Source organism: Berghia stephanieae, chromosome 2 (assembly GCF_034508935.2).
Source record: "Berghia stephanieae isolate SIO BIC M18660-M18661 chromosome 2, UCSD_Bste_1.3, whole genome shotgun sequence".
Taxonomy (NCBI): Eukaryota; Metazoa; Mollusca; class Gastropoda; order Nudibranchia; family Aeolidiidae; genus Berghia; species Berghia stephanieae.
Window position 1 is genome coordinate 6,892,863 of NC_088361.1, and position 17,500 is coordinate 6,910,362.

The 17,500-nt window shown below is 35.6% G+C and overlaps 1 protein-coding gene across 1 annotated transcript in view; it reads right to left on the reverse strand.

Annotated features, from left to right (window-relative positions):
* Positions 1–17,500, reverse strand: part of LOC144964232 (reversion-inducing cysteine-rich protein with Kazal motifs-like) — a 148,084-nt gene that overhangs the window by 85,406 nt on the left and 45,178 nt on the right. The window contains exons 3-4 of the mRNA XM_078898282.1: positions 9,967–10,041; positions 7,580–7,616 (exon numbers count right to left, since the gene is read on the reverse strand). Of these exons, the coding sequence (XP_078754408.1) occupies positions 7,580–7,616; positions 9,967–10,041 (112 nt within the window). The remainder of the gene's footprint in view (positions 1–7,579; positions 7,617–9,966; positions 10,042–17,500) is intronic.

Genomic DNA, 17,500 nt, shown 5'->3' on the forward strand with positions numbered 1-17,500 from the left:
ACTGACTTGTCCATCGACCGGAAGATTACATGTTCGAATGCCATTGAGGAGACTTTAAATGAGACTGGATTTGCTGTATCGGTAGGAAAGCTACAGACTGAAGCCATCGTAGATTAAAAATAGAAAGGAAAAAAAGAAAGAAAAAGAATCCTAAACAGTCATAATATAACACAATATCCACTATATGTGTTCAATCGCTTTACAATGTCTCAAGCCTACAGCAACACTGGACGCTAAGGTCGAAAAAGGAAGCCTGTTTACTCTCTCTTTACCGATCATTTTCAGTATTTTCCCAAAAATGTCGGGCTTACCCAGCCGAAAAATGGATTTTTTAAACTCGAACAATCTCTCTACAAAACAACTGTATGTTCTTATTAATTAAACAAGGAACATTGCGATGTACAAAATTAATATGAATAAGCAAAAATGTATATTGTGTCGTAACAATTTGACGATTTTGCTGTAGGTGGTAAGGAGAGGGTCAAGGCGCTAATACTTATTCTTTTCGAAAGAGGCAGCGCTGTAACAGTCCATGTGTTCATGTAATTTTATACTAGAGTGAGGTGAATATGTTACAAATTGAATCATGAGGTGGCATAACTATTTGGTAGCGCAGGAGGTTTAGGCAGATTCTTAAGATTACAGAACGTAAAAGAGCATATATTTAGACTAGAAAATACGATGCCACCACTCTAAAACCAGAAGATACACAAGGCATGTATCCAGTCCTCCGGAAGAGTGGTTTTACACTTCCGATGAGATTGGAACCAGTTTTTTTACATCACACTTTTATTCCCTATTAGATTTGATAGAACAAAAAAACCCATTATATGACATGGAAGAAGTTGAATTTGGTCGGAGGGGTTGAGGACGACTTGAATATGTAAATTAGAAAAGAAACACACACACACACACACACACACACACACACACACACACACACACACACCAACAGACACAGCCGAATAAGAAAATTAAAGCACGTTATAAATACAACTACCCGAGAGCAATTCCTTATTTTACATAACTTATTATTCAAGTTTTAATTGTCTGTATCATTAACGTCACTTTCAAGTTAAAGCAAGGTAGACTTTTATGAAAAGTAGGAAGCAACGTAATGCTGATATGGAGAGAAAAGATAGATTTCAGTGACAATAAACAGGTAAGACTTCGCTGCATTGCAGACAACGGGATGAGGATGACACTGACAGAGAAGAAATCAATGTCATTCTGCTGGTAGCGATCTCAAGGTGAGCTGTCAAAGCTGCAGGAATTTTTGGTGGGAAACTTTTGGCTCTTGAATAGGATTGCCATTTTGGCATTTTAATGATTGATACTAGATATAACCTATTATTAATTATTTTAACATTGCAGTCATTTAGCTTTATAACTAACTTCATATTATGATATTTTACCATTTTTCTTTTGGTTAAAACATATCTAATACAAGTTGGATAGACACCATTAACAAAAAATATATGAATTCCTATTAAATAAAAACAAAACAAAAAAACACAAAAAGAACACCAAAAATAAACCCTCCAAAAAACAAAACAAAAAAACACAAAAAGAACACCAAAAATAAACCCTCCAAAAAACAAAACAAAAAAACACAAAAAGAACACCAAAAATAAACCCTCCAAAAAACAAAACAAAAAAACACAAAAAGAACACCAAAAATAAACCCTCCAAAAAACAAAACAAAAAAACACAAAAAGAACACCAAAAATAAACCCTCCAAAAAACAAAACAAAAAAACACAAAAAGAACACCAAAAATAAACCCTCCAAAAAACAAAACAAACAACAACAACAACAACAGAACAAGAAAAAAAAAACAAAAAACAAAACAAAACCCACCCCCCCCCCCAAATACAAACAAAAAAACCCCAAAAAAACAAAAAAAAAACAACAAAAAAACAAAAACAACGCCAAATAAGTTGTAGCTTTCTTCAGGGCATTACACATCTCCAGATCGGTTAGAGATCACCGATCCCCCCATGGAAATCAAATGCCCACCTCAATAATTCCTTCTATCAGACTATGGAATCGTCTAGCATCTATCTGATGCACAGGAATCTGACTGCCAAGATAATATTTTCAATCATTTGGAATCAGTGTGTATATTCATTGCACATAAGTTCATTATAATACGGTATCAATTTCAATCGTTTTCCTAATTTATTTAAAAAATCAAATGTAGTTATCAAACTTGAGATATCGACATAAAGACGAAGAGAAAGAATAAGAAGAACACCTACTCATTGTGACAGAAAAAAAATAATTAAGGTTTTATGTAGTTAAGGCAAATACACTTTCCTCGCATTACCTTGAAACTATTGCAACTTGTTTGGCATTATTTGCATAAAACTATCTGGCAATCCAAGTCCCGGGAAAAAAATAAAATTAACCAACAAAACAGACGTTTTGCAGACGGCCTGGTAGGACAGCTGAGGTAGGGAAGCCAGACTTATTGGTCTCAGAGAGCCAGACGTATGAGAATAATAAATGTAGAAATAAAACGACAAAATAAACTGATTTCATGTGCATTACAATAGGTAATAATTTTATACACACAATATTCGAATAAAATCAATGAATGTCATTTGATACACATTTGAATATCGTTCAGAGAAAATAAAACTACCCTCATAAATTAAAGTATGCTGAGCTTTAGGGAAGAGAAGAATTCCCGATAAGGCGATAACAATAAAGCCCATAAAACAAGTGTATATTACGATCTGATCCTTTTTTTTCATTAAATTATGACAAAAATATTTTGAGATTAAATCCACTATAGAAATTATATTTATCGGTGAAAACAATTCGAAAACAAATGAAATTACAAAAAAGCCAATACTGTGTGTTTTTATCCATTTATACAAACCACACACACACACACACACACACACACACACACACACACACACACACATATATATATATATATATATATATATATATATATATATATATATAATTTAAAGACCAAATTGAATATAAAAAATCCAAAACCTATGCATTTTTATTAAGACATAGGCAACATGTAGACATAACCTAAAATTAATAAATTTATACCAACATTAGAAAATAAATCCCATAAAAATAAACATTATAAACACGCAAACAAATAAAAAAGGAAGTAAAGAAAAGTAAAAAATGAAATTTAAAAAAAAACGTGAATAAAAAAAAGAGATTTTAAAAAAATGTTAAATTTAACAAAATAAAGAAAAAGCCAATTGGTCTCAAAACGAGGCTACACGTGGGGTATGTTCAAACCAGCCTGGATATGTTATATTTAATAGGCACAGAATGAGAAATCCACCATCCCGAGAGACATGTTGTCATTACCCAGGTACACGAGGTAAACGGGGATGTTGTCTTTAAATCAAATCGTAATGATATCCCACCGAATCCCGTCAAGCTGAAATGGCACATTTGACACTGGCACGAGATTCCAGAAGGTCACTATAGCTATTTACCTTCTTACTACAACAACAACATTGTCAATTTCTGTTTTCATTTTTTTTAAAAATATGGATTTCTCTTCTTCCTCATTCCCCTAGTTTTTCTTGGATATAATATTTTATGTTAAAAATAAAAAACCGCTTTGGCGCGAGTGGTATTTTATCCCACACACGAAACGTAAACTTCGTTTAGGGTGGAATGTAGTATGGAGTATTTATCAAGCTCCAGGCGATACTCTCTTGAGGGTTGATATGCATTGGTGGTGGGTATCAAATATTCTTTTTCTATGTAGGTGATCAAGATTCGTCCTGTTCGATGCTATGTTGAGTACTTTATATTTTATTCGATTTGTTTATTTAACGATGAATCAGGCATCTAACTTTTATAACATTTCCAGATTTAAAAAAAAAAAAAAGACAAATCATGGTTGGTTCGTTTAATATTGTATTATTTTATAGAGATAGAGTTCTGAAAAAAGGGTTTTGTGTGCTCTTGAGAAAAGTTTCCAGCATTAATTAATTCTATAGCTATTAATATTACTTACAATCCACTGTGGGCCAGACCCATAAAATATACGCCTTACCGAGGGGCAGTGTTTGATATGATGCCCGTGCTTAGGCATCCTATGAGGAAATAATATAGATAATCCATCAAACTTGCGTCTGATGTCAAAAGAAATCATTCATGGTGTTCCAAGTGAGCAAATGGGATGGGTGGGAGGGGGGAAGAGGGGAGGGGGAGGAGGTATTGTTAGGGTAATAATCTTGCCCAAAGAGTAAAAACGAAAGTGTCTGAAGCGGAACTCGAGCCCAGGACATTCCCGGTCACAGAATATGCCTTAACAACTCTGCAACCTTGCTTCCCTGGCCAGACGCATAGTCCAAAAAAATATTACAGTTTTCCACAGGACATTCATAAAACTGGAATTCCCTTAGGGTCAATTACAGATTGAGTTGAACATTCTCTTTTGATATATAATCGAAACTCACGCTTCATAAATCAAAAACGCCAAGCTGTGGCTACCTCTAACTTTAAGCCAGTCTTAATGATAATATCATTCTGATTCCTGTTTTCCTCTGTTCCAGTTATTGATGACTTTTTGCAGACAATTCTAATGTATTTGCTTTGATTAAACTCTTCATCACAACATTTTTGTCATTGCATAAACCAAAAAAAGCCACGGATTATTTATTTCTTCGTCCCTACGCTTATTTATTTAGCAGATAAAATAAAAAGTTTGTCACGACGCCGGGGAAAAAAACAACAACAATTTTATGGACAGGAACTACAAAGTGCCTTGAGTTCAAATTCTCTGACGTTCGGGTATTTTTCACTTGCACTTTATGTTATTCTTGAACTAAGACAGGTGCTGAAGTTTCAAACTATCCCCAAGAGACCAGCAGGTAAAACGGCAACTAAAACACCCCCTGGCAAGTGTTCAATTGGTAGGTATTTATTTATCATTATACGTTTCATAAACAATGCACGAAATGGAGCATTTCAATTATACAGGTGCCAATGCGCCAAAAAAGCCATTTTCCCATTAACTTGTGTATATTTCAGCACTGACTGGATGCAAAATTTATTATGATAACCGGATAAATTGTTTGTGTGCTGAAATATCACTAAACAAACCAAAAAAAAAAAAAAAAAAAGATAGAAGAAAAAAACAAACAAAAAAGAAAAAAAAACAAAATAAACAAACAAACAAACAAAAATAAAAACGAAACGAAACAAAACAAAACCCACAAAAGACAAACAAACAACAAACAACAAAACAGACAGTGTTTTAATTTGTGGAATATGGATGTTGTGTTGTTTATTTGCCAGAGTGGGTAAACCAAGAATATAAGAATGACGACAAGTTTGAACTTTAAAAAAATAAATAAAAGAACTGCGGTGTGTAAATATTAAAGTATATTTAAAAAATAAAAATAAAATGTATCTGACACAATTTATTTAAAACAAAATTGCGGTGAGGGTTGTTTGATATAATATTATCATTCCATATCAATAAAAGACACGTGAGAGGATTGCTCGAAAATATATTTATAATCAATTGATATCCTTTTTTTTTGGGAGGGGGGGGGGAGGGGGGGGGGGCATCAAATTAATAAAACGATTGATAATGATTTTACAACAAGAAAAATAACGTCCTAACGTCAAAATCTTTTTTTTTTTTAATATTTTTCGCAAAAGTTAGATATTTATTTCCATCAAATTGAGATATATAATTAGTTAGACTTTATTTCTTTAATAGTCATACTATCTCTTTTTACAAATCAATACAAATTGAAAAAAAAAAAAAAACCCGACGTAGCCAAGTTAATTTTCAACTCAATGTTACGATCAAACGGATCACATGGTCACATAACTAACGACATTGACATGAAACAAATCTTAACATTTTTTTCCACCACCACCACCACCACCACCACCGCCGGTACCCATTCAAGCGGCAAAAGTTTAGTAAGGACAGAATATCCTGTCTTTATCTCTTCTACACTACGACATAAACTCCTACTTCTACTTCATCAATAATTATAGAGTGAGCTCATAGAGCAGCAATTTTTTATCCGGACTGTTCACAATCAACTAGTACGTGGATCATCCATGCGACTGGAACACACATCTCATTTGGCGAGGATTCCCTTCCACCCGATCAGAGTCAGTTTCCACCAGAGTGGGTAGACAGCTTGAGACTGGATCTCCAGTTTCCAAACACACCCATCATTAATTCGGAGTTTTCGTGCGGTGAAACAGAAAACTGCCTGACACTGACAAAACATATTTTCTCTGTTTTCGGCCATAGAATTTTACCTCGATGTATAATGCATTAAGATGTCACTCAACTTTTTAAAAAAGGTTAATGATGAAAATTCTTTGAAGTTTTGAATTTAAGACTTCTTGACAAGTTGAGAGAGGATAGCTTCTCAATCAATCGAATTATTATAAAGCAAATATTTTCTGGCCAAAATGAGATAAAGATGTTTTGTCTATTTTAAGAAGAAATCGACAACATTGCGATTGACTTGGATTTGCCAGGCTAATCTTGAGTTCAAAAACAACGGGAAAATAATTGGAATTGACGCGTGAATTTCAAATCTTGGAATGAATCCATTCATGTAATATTAGGGTCACGCGAACTGTACCAGTTGCCCTTTAACCCTTCAAATGCCGAACTCTGAAAAGCATCGTATTTAAAAATTTGGCCAGAAAACTCGTCCTTCAAAATTCAAATATCGATCGATTTAAATGACCTTCGTCTTGGCAAAAACTCTAAAACCTGAGAGAAGAGTTTTTGTCAAGATGAGGCTCATTTGAATCGATCGATCACTTAAAGGACGAGTTTTCTGGCCAAATTTTTAAATGCCGTACGTGTCTTTGCAGATTAGGGCAGTTAACTGGTCAATGATTTGTAAGGTCTCTGAGACGTGTCACATGTAGAGAGAATCGACTATATTTTAACTAATGATTTGATCCAGGGTGTTGAATAAAACTTTGCATGGTGGAGGAGAAATGATGACGAATATGATGGATATGTGGATGATGATGATGACGACGATGACGACGACGACGACGACGATGATGATGATGATGATGATGATGATGATGATGGTGGTGGTGGTGATGATGATAGTGATGGAAATGATAAGAAATACAAACAAGAAAAGGTGATTGCTGTGGTATCGCCTGAAGATGGCGTTGGTCATAAACAAAGATGAGTATAATATAATTGTGATGATAACGGTCAAGACGACTCAAAACGACGTTGATGGCGATGTCAACGACGATGAGAGATGATGATGTTAACAAGAACGATGATGATGGTGATGATGATGATTATTGTGGGTTTGACAGATGATATAATCTACGTTGGCGCATCCACAGGAAAATGCTGTCATTTCTATTTTTCAAAGTAAATCGAGATGAGAAATCAGAGACGACAACATGAAAACCACAGGAGACGGACCAGACGGGTTGGGGGGCAAAACCCCGACCAATAATAATAATAATGATAATAATAATAATAATAATAATAATAATAATAATAATAATAATAATAATAATAATAATAATAATAATAATGATAATTAACTACAAAATCTTACCTGGAAGAGTCATGTTGATACAATCCCAAAATTCTGTCTGTTGAAGACAAGTAGAAAATCAGATATTTATTCGTAATGGAAATAAAAGATTGAGAGAGCGTAGTTATGGTGCATGCTATCGAGATGGACTATCTTCTCCTCGGATTAGTTTTTTAAAATAACAACAAACAAAAAAACAACAACAACCCCAAAACAATAACACAAAATCATGTTGTCTTACACGATTGTTAATGAAAATTTGTTGGGACAAAATGTAAACAAAATCTAAGAGCTCTCTAGGAAACTGGTAACAAAATTACGTTCTATTTATCAACTCATCAGATAATATGTAAGAAGAATACATGTTTTGATTAACACATGCTTGTCATGTTAGTCAAATAGATCTAACGTTTTGATTACATGTAAGATTAAAAGGCAGTGTCTTTTGGTGTTTTTTTCTTTTTGCAGTGAGTGAGCTGCGGGAACCAGTATTTAAGTAAACATTCTAACACATGAATAATTTTTTCATGATAAGTATCGTTGTTTTGTAGACACAATGTGATAAAAGTTAAAGACATAATAATATATACAATGCGATATTGTCAAAACTGCTGAGAGTCTTGAATGCTATGTTGATTTTTCTTTTTTAGAAATTATGGAAATATTATGCAGAGGATTTGTCGAAACATCAATGTAGGCGAAGAATAAGGTGAGAAAAATATAATATAATATAATATAATATAATATAATATAATATAATATAATAAATATAATAATAATATAATATAAAAACATAATATAATATAAATATATAATATAATATAATATAATATAACATATAAATTAACATAATATAATATAATAATAATATAATATAATATAATATAATATAATATAATATAATATAATATAATATAATGTAGTATATATATATATAAATATATATATATATATATATATATATAGAGAGAGAGAGAGAGAGAGACAGATAGATAATAGATAGATAGATAGATAGATAGATAGATAGATAGATAGATAGATAGATAGATAGATATACAGGCAGATATGTTGGAGGGTGAGGGATAATAAAAAGAAGAAGAAAAGAAGAAGAAAAGAAGAAGAAGAAGAAGAAGAAGAAGAAGAAAAGAAGAAGAAGAAGAAGAAGAAGAAGAAGAAGAAGAAGAAGAAAAGAAGAAGAAGAAGAAGAAGAAGAAAAGAAAAGAAGAAGAGGAAATAAGATGATGATGATGATGATGATGATGATGAAGACGAAGAAGAAGAAGAAAAGAGAGAGAGAGAGAGAGAGAGAGAGAGAGAGAGAGAGAGAGAGAGCGAGAGGGAGAGAGGGGGGGAGGGAGGGAGGTATAAACAGAGATATAGAGAGAGAAAGGGAGAGAGAATGAAAGAAGGAAAGAAAGAGAGAGAGAAAACCCCAGTGGGAGGTAGTAACTCATAACAAAGGGATAGTGTGAGGTAAATTGAGAACCCTGGGTGATAATCAGACAGATGATAATATTAGACGTGTTGAGAGATAAAGAAAGTGGAAGGAGAAAGTTGTTGAGACAGAAACGACAGATCAAGGTCTTTCCATTGTAAATATAGGCATGGAGGTGCTACAGTTACCAACTGCATGCGCCCCTTATTTACAACAGTAGGATCTTATCATCGTTAGCATCAGCTACAATACGTATGACGAACGTAGTATAAGGCAAGGTAATTTTCCCCCTTTATTTATCTTTTAATTGTCCAGCGTTTAGGGTTTATTTTATTATTGACATTGTGTCTATAGAACCGTTGTTTGCCCAAGTTTTCGTAGACAGAAACTCTGGCTCAAATACTACTCTACAGCGCGAAGTTCATTTCATCAACTCTCTGACTTGAAAGAACCATCAGCAGTATTCAGATAACTACGAAACTATTCTGAGGTCTGGAACCCGTTTCAAGGCAATCGCCTAACACGAGTTGAGTCAACTAGAACACGCTCAATGTGATCATTAGTGTAGAGCAGTGCAAAAAACTGAAAACTGCGGAGTCAAACCAAGTTTGCGGAAGAGATTAGTGGTTACAGATTGGGACAAGAAATTAGAATCAAGCAATAGAGGGGAGTAAGATGTACACTCACAACGGATTGTAAAAAAAAAATAAGAGGAAAGTTCTCTAAATAATATAGATAGTTCGAAGTTGACGTCACTCAGGTCTTTGTTATTGTTTTTTGACATCCGCGTTTATGAGTAATTCTCACTAAACTGTATTAATCAGACTATAAACATTCAAGGTTACACATAGTTTTTTGTGTGTTTGTCCGTTATACTTCCGTGTGGCAATGTTGTGAGCTTCTTAGTCAAGCGCATACTATCTATACAATGGCAATATAAAAGAACTTTAAAAAAACCACACTGGTTACTGACCTCAGATGGTGGGCACATCTCGCCGGCGGTCATTAGAACCTGCATCTGAGGAATGGGAGAGTCCCTTTCCTGAAGCTGTGGAGTAAAGAAAGCAAGAATCAATAAATAATAACACCATTATCTTATTCAACTCCCTATTAGAGCATCAAGCCTTTTCTAAGGACTCAGCTATGCGCCGAGCAAGGCTCGAACCCAGGATCTTCCGATCCGAAAACGAGTGTCATACCAACTAGACCACATCGCCACACAACCAAGGAGCAGTCAGTCTGGACTTGAGCACCGTGTATAACTAACCCCTTGAACTATTTGAAAAGTTTTGAAATAAACTCTTTACACCCGTCTCTGCATAAAGTTTTGAAATAAACTCTTTACACCCGTCTCTGCATAAAGTTTTGAAAAAAACTCTTTACACCCGTCTCTGCATAAAGTTTTGAAATAAACTCTTTACACCCGTCTCTGCATTAAGTTTTGAAATAAACTCTTTACACCCGTCTCTGCATAACTCTTAATTTCGACGAATGCGACGTTACAACATCCAAACCATTATTCTAGTAATGATGGTTACAGAGGTGAAAACGGCACAGGCATCCACACTACTGTACACTGAACAACCAAGTGCTTTTTTTTTTCTCATTTGGGCCAGAAAAACTTTTGATCATAATGTTATACTAATATTATATCAATAGATTAAGATACCCCCTTCATCTTGTCAACAAGTATTTAGCTTGAGACTAAGGGAACTCTCGGATTTGAGACTGTTTGGCCAGTTTGAAGCCATTTTAATCTATCGATAAATGAAGTTAAAATGTTCTGGCTAAAATTTTTAAAAAGTGTTTTTGTTGTCATGATTTTACGGCATCACGGTGTGCACCCGTTGCTGCAAGGTGAGATGATAATAGCTGACAGAGGAGCCATTTAGTGAGTGGTCATTTGGTGATTTACACCACTGATACACTGGCCGTGAAAAGGTCATGCAGTACATTGCGCACACATTTTACTAAGAATAACCGACGCTTACTTTCTGGGTTTGCGATAGAGAATTGAGAGACTGAAATTCAATCCTTTTTTATAGAAGTTCCTTGATGGGTATACTGAAGTATAGGGTTGCAAGTTTCATTCTTTTCGGGGGAAAGGGGGGGGGGGGGGATTCTACAACGTTGACAAGCACAAACAATGGGGAAAAATCTGGTATGGACTGCAACCGCCGCGAAGTCCCAGGCTTGAGAGTTTTGGCCAAGATGAGGGTCATTTTAACCAATGGATATTTGAAGGACGAGTTTTCTGGCCAATCTTTAAATACATGTCTTTCTAGAATACGGCATTTCACTGGTGTAGATTGATGTGCATTGCATTGAATGGTAAAGAGATTGGTCATTCAATCGTTCTACAACGAAAGGATTGTCAATTTTCACAAATGCCAAATACCCCCCCCCCCCCACTCCCCCCACACCTTTCCTTTTGACTGCATATATGAGGTTATTAAATAAAAAACAACAACCCCCCCCCCTCCCAAAAAAAAACCCCCCACCCCCCCCCCCCCCCAAAAAAAAAAAAAAAAAAAACAAAAAAAAAACAAAACAAAAAAAAAACAAAAACGCACACACACACACACACACACACACACACACACACACACACACACACACAAAATAAAACACAAAAACCCCCCAAAACTTGAGCTTTTTTCCGAGCAATATCCACTAAATTTACTCAAATCGCTTTACATAGGGTCTCTGGCCAACAGCAACATGTAACATGGAGAACGAGACATGACCTGTTAAGCGATAATACCATTTTTTCCCCCGACAGAGACAACGCTGTTAACAGCCAGGTATTTTTTACACCTGCGTACGATGAGAGAATAATATGAGCAAAGAGCCTATTCCAAGGACTCAACTATGCGCCAAGCGAGGCTCGAACCCAGGATCTTCCGATCCGAAACCGAGTGTCATACCACTAGACCACATAACGCTCTCCTTACCATCTTTAGGAAAATCATCACATTCGTTACGATACAAACACCATTTTTCTTATTCAGATCTATTTTATAAATCACAATAGTTGAAGAAAAAAGCTTTGTTATATTGACAAGTACTTAATGCTATTTAATTTGGTTTGTTTTGCTCAACAAAATGTGTATAGTATGTAAAAAAAAAGTTGAGCTTTTATATAGCGCAATATCCACTTAACGTGCTCAGAGCGCTTTACAAGGGGTCCATGGTCAACAGCAACATTTAACATGTAGGACGAGACATGAATGACGCCTGTTAGGCGATTTTACAATTTTTCGGACAAAGACAACGCTGTTAACGATCAGGTACTCATTTTACACCTGAGTACGGTGAGAGAATGTGAGTAAAGAGTCTTTTCCAAGGACTCAACTATGCGTCGAGCGAGGCTCGAACGCAGCACCTTCCGATCCGAAAGACCACATAGCCTGTACATAACATGTACTTATTGCTATTGGATTTGAGGTTAAAAATTCACTTTGTGTATTGCATCGTTATGAAATTTCAGTAAACGTCATGAAAATGATCGGTAAGGGGAGAGGTAAGAATATTGTTACAGAGAATCCGGCTAAACAGAAAGGAAGTTAATGCATTATCCAAAATTTGGTCATGGTCGATTGGATACGGGTGGCTTCTGTCACCAACCCTTGTCTGTGTTCAAGAGCTCCCCAAACACGGCCCCAGGGCACCATTTTTGAAGTGGGGGTCTAATCTTTAATTTCCATGTCACGGTGCATGATTAGAGACAATAGGCCAATATAACTATTTGTAAACATTCTAGAAGATTTTTTTTTTCTCGATCAATATAACATTTGAATGATTTGATTAAGGAATAATTTAATTGTTTTATTATTTTAGTTAATAAATGACCTAAAACACTGAGCGTACGCAATTTTAATGTAAATTTTAATCAAAACATTAAGTGTCAAGGTTAAATACCAGATTGACAGCCCTCTATAAACAATTATAAGAGATGAAGTGAGTAGAAAAGTGCCAGAAGACAATAGAGAATAAAAAATTTCGCGGCGGTGGTGGGGTTTGAACCTGCGACCTTATTGGTACGACAACTCCGCCTAGCCGGTGAGAGCGTGACTCTACCGTATGAGCTATCCAGGCACAAAAAAATATTCGTATCAAACTCAGGTCATTTCTAGAACTCTCTCTCTCTCTCACCGACTTCTGGAGACCGCGGATTCGCCACAATTATAAACAATTGTAAACAATTATAAAACCTCAAAGACCCATCAAAAAACCAAAAGGTTTTAAGCAATTCATTATACGTAGGCTTTAACTGAGATTTCTAAAGACCATTTTTTTTCTACACAACGGACGAAGCCTTTGCAAGCTGTCTCCATGACTACGGCTTCATCTTGAGATTTCAAAATTATATCACAATTAGTCCCAAATCTATGACATCAACAACTAAAAAAGCGAAAACTAGAAAATAGCAATACGTTATTCTTTCTTATTAAATCGATTATAGGGATTCTCTTTTTCTGTGTCCAGGACCGTATAACAACATACCGTATGGCCAAGCAAAATACTTTCGAGTAAGGGTGGTATCTTCAGTGATAGTAATGCCTATTCATAAGAGCCAATCGAGTTTCAAATTCAATAATAATAAAATTTTAAAGAAAGAATAACAGATATCGATGAAATCACACATTGACTTCACCCCCCATTTTAGTGATAACATTTATCTATTCGCCAAATTAATCCTATTTGATTCTTCTTCTTCTTCTTCTAGGTTCCATGCCTGGTCCAGGCTTCGGATACTGCATGAATTATCTCTCTCCATTCCTCCCTGTCTCTTGCCTTTTCAAACAGCTCTTGGATTGTTAGGCTGGTGAAGCCCTTCAGTTGGTCTATGAGTGTTTTTCTTTGTCTCCCCCGGGCGCGTTTACCAGGTATTTTTCCACAACTTGCCAGGTATTCATTCTTATCTTTCCTTACTATGTGTCCGAAAAAGGATAGTTGTCGATCCACTATTAAGGGCATTAGTTTCCTTTGTTGGTATGTTTGTTTTAGCACTTCTTCGTTCGTTTTGTGTGCAGTATACGATATTCTCTGCATCCTTCTCAAGCACCACATTTCAAAAGCTTCAATGTTCTTTTGTGTTTCTGCATTTGTAGTCCAGCTTTCGCATCCGTATAACAAGATTGGCCACACGTAGCACTTCAAGACTCGGAATCTAATCCCGAACGACATCTGTTTGTTTTTCAAAATGTTTCCCAGGTCCATGAAGGCCTGTTTGGCTTGAGTTATTCTTGCTCGTATGTCTCGGTTACATCTTCCATCTGTTGTCACTATTGAACCTAGGTATTTAAAACTTTCTACGTTGGTAAGTTGCTCGCCGTGAATCGTTATATTGCAGGTGTTGTTGTTTTCGGGGTTTTTCTGTATTACCATGCATTCCGTTTTGGTGATATTCACTTCCATTCCCTTGGCTTCACTATCTACTACCACTTTGTCAACAATCTTTTGAAGTTGGATTTCTGATGTTGCAATGAGTACCGTATCGTCTGCGTATCTTATATTATTTATGTTGTGACCTCCCACTTTTATTCCCTCCATATTATTTATGCCCCTCATGATTGTTTCTTGGTATAGATTAAACAGATCTGGTGAGGCAACACACCCTTGACGGACTCCTTTCTTAATAGGAATGGAATTTCCTGTAGAGTTTCCGATTTTGATAGATGCCTGCTGGGTGTAGTATAATGTTTGCATGAGTCTGAGGTCTTTCTCATCAGCGCCAATGGAGTGCAGTTGTTTTAGTATTTCTTCTATTTGATTACACACCCCTTTATATTCACCTCGCAACCCAACGCGGAGTAAATCGAAGACAGAAGGTAAGGAGTAAAGGAAATCATTCGACGTCACCCAAACCATAAAATTAGAATTCATTCGAAGAAGAAAGGCTATTAAAGGAAAAAATAAATAATCTTTAAGGACAGAAATGAAGATCTGATGCATTCGATGTTATCAGAGCGATAACGAATACAAAAAGTTTTTGTAAAGCTCGTTTGTCCGTGTGATAACGGTGATCATCAATTTCACGGCTCGCTGACTTCTCCTACACGCCAACAAAAAAACCACCCGATGGTGACTACTTGCGCTGCGGCGACTTCTGATCCTCTTCAAAAGCCCGTTACGAATTTACAGAGGAGATTCTTTTCAGTTTCGAACGAGTGGGAGGAGGAAAGAACAATCCATTGTTGTTCCCCAACGATCTAGCCTCCTGGTTTCCTTTTCAATTCTGAAGGATTATGAAGTCTGTCACTAAATAATCGCATTCATATAAGCGTAATCGGCTGGATTGTGACAAAGCACGGTTTCTTGATTTTGTAAAGAAAACTTTCAGTTCATTTATCTAAGGACAAATATGACTCCCAGTATGTTAAAATGTCATAAGTCTAAAGGATTTCAGGTGCTCTCAAAATAATGATGACTTTTAATACTTTTAAACAAATTTGGGAAATCTTAATTTATCCATCTTTATTATATAGGGTAAATCTGTAGTGACAGAACTGAAGAAAAGTGTTTTTTTTTTGGGTTGAGTGTAGTAAGACTAATATTGTGTGTGTGTGTGTGTGTGTGTGTGTGTGTGTGTGTGTGTTTAAGATTTGAATGGATATCTTTGGATGATTCCCAAAAGAGGGGTAATAAATGGCTGTCACTTCATTATTCAATTGGCAATAAAGCCTCCGAAAAATCAAACAAAATGAGTTGGCTTGTATTTATTGTTGAGATGTGTACAATCACAGCACTTCCCTCCTTGTTTCCGCCTTGCCAGGTGCGTCGGGTAGGTCGAGGGTGTCGCCATTTTTATGATACGCCGAAAAAAAAAACCAAAAACAACATTCAACATAACCCAAAAAACCCCAGCACATGGGGATGGGGATTTCTGGAATATGTGACCAGTCGTTTCAAAACTATAATATGTCGGGGTAGGCCCAATGCTTAAAATTAGATTTTAGACTCAATTCATAGAAGGAACGAAGATGACATCACTCAGTTCTTCCTTATTATTTTTAGACAGTGATTAGTTCTCACTAAATTGTATCAATCAGACTTTAAACGTGAAACGTTACACGCAGTTTTGTGTGTATGTTTAATAATATGATTGGCAGATGTTGTGAGTATTTTATACAAACGCATAGCATCAATAAGACACGAGTTTAAAACAAATTCATTCATCGAGGAAAGAATATTTTGCTTCTCAAATGAAAAAAAATATTGAAATGTCCTGATTCTGATCCGAGCCACTTTGAAATCCCCGTATAGATAGAACGAAGTTAACGTCACTCAGGTCTTTGTTATTGTTTATTTTTGGGCCATCCATGTTTATGAGTAATTCTCACTATACTGTATTAACCAGACTATAGATAGTATGCGCTTGGCTAAGAAGTTCACAACATTGCCATCCGGAGGTATAACGGACCAACACACAAAACTATGTGTAACCTTGATCTTTTATAGTCTGTATAATACAGTATAGTGAGAATCACTCACAAACGCGGATGGCAAAATATAATAACAAAGGCTGGAGTGACGTCATCTTCGTTCTATCTATAAACGTTTTTGTGTTGGTCCGTTATATATTTCCGGATGGCAATGTTGTGATTTTTTTGGCCAAGCGCAAGGCATCTATTTTCATCTGGTTCTCTTCGACATGATACAAGATAGACGCAAGGAGACAGTTGTGTGACCCACCGTTTCAAAATGCTATCATGTCAGGAAAGATCGAACTCGGAAAAAGATAATTTTGAACTAAAGTTATAAGAAAGACGAACTTTGAGATTTTTGCAATGTTAGAAATGATCTTTGTTCTTCGCCATAATGAAGAGAAATTGACCCAAAGTTTTATATCTGTGGCTTTAGATAGTTCGAAGATGACGTCACTCAGATCTTTGTTATTGTTTTTTGCCATCCGCATTTATGAGTAATGCTCACTGAACTGTAATAACCCGACTATAAACGTTCATGGATACACACAGTTTTGTGTGTTGGTCCGTTATACTTCCGGATGGCAATGTTATGAGCTTCTTAGCCAAGCGCATACTATCTATAAATTCAATTTCCAGCAAAAGTCATTCATGAGATAATGTACCATTTCTGATGAACACACACACACACACACACACACACACACACACACACACACACACACACACACACACTAAACACAACAAAAGAAAGAACTTCAAATATTCATTTTATACAATGAAGTTCTAGAATAGCCGAGGAGGTGCTAACTGTCTTTAAATTGAGCGATTTCTGCTCTTTAAAATTTTCAAACATACATCCCCCCCCCCCCCCCCAAAAAAAAAAAAAAAAAAAAATCGATAACCCTCAACCTCCCCCCCCCCCCCTCCCCATAAAAATATTTACCCCCCCCCCCCCCAAAAAAAAAAAAAAAAAAAAAACAAAAAAAAAAAACAAACAAAAAAAAAAACAAAAAAAAACAAACCAAAAAAAAAAAAAAACGCCATTTTGTTTAAAAGCTCTGATTATGTATTTAA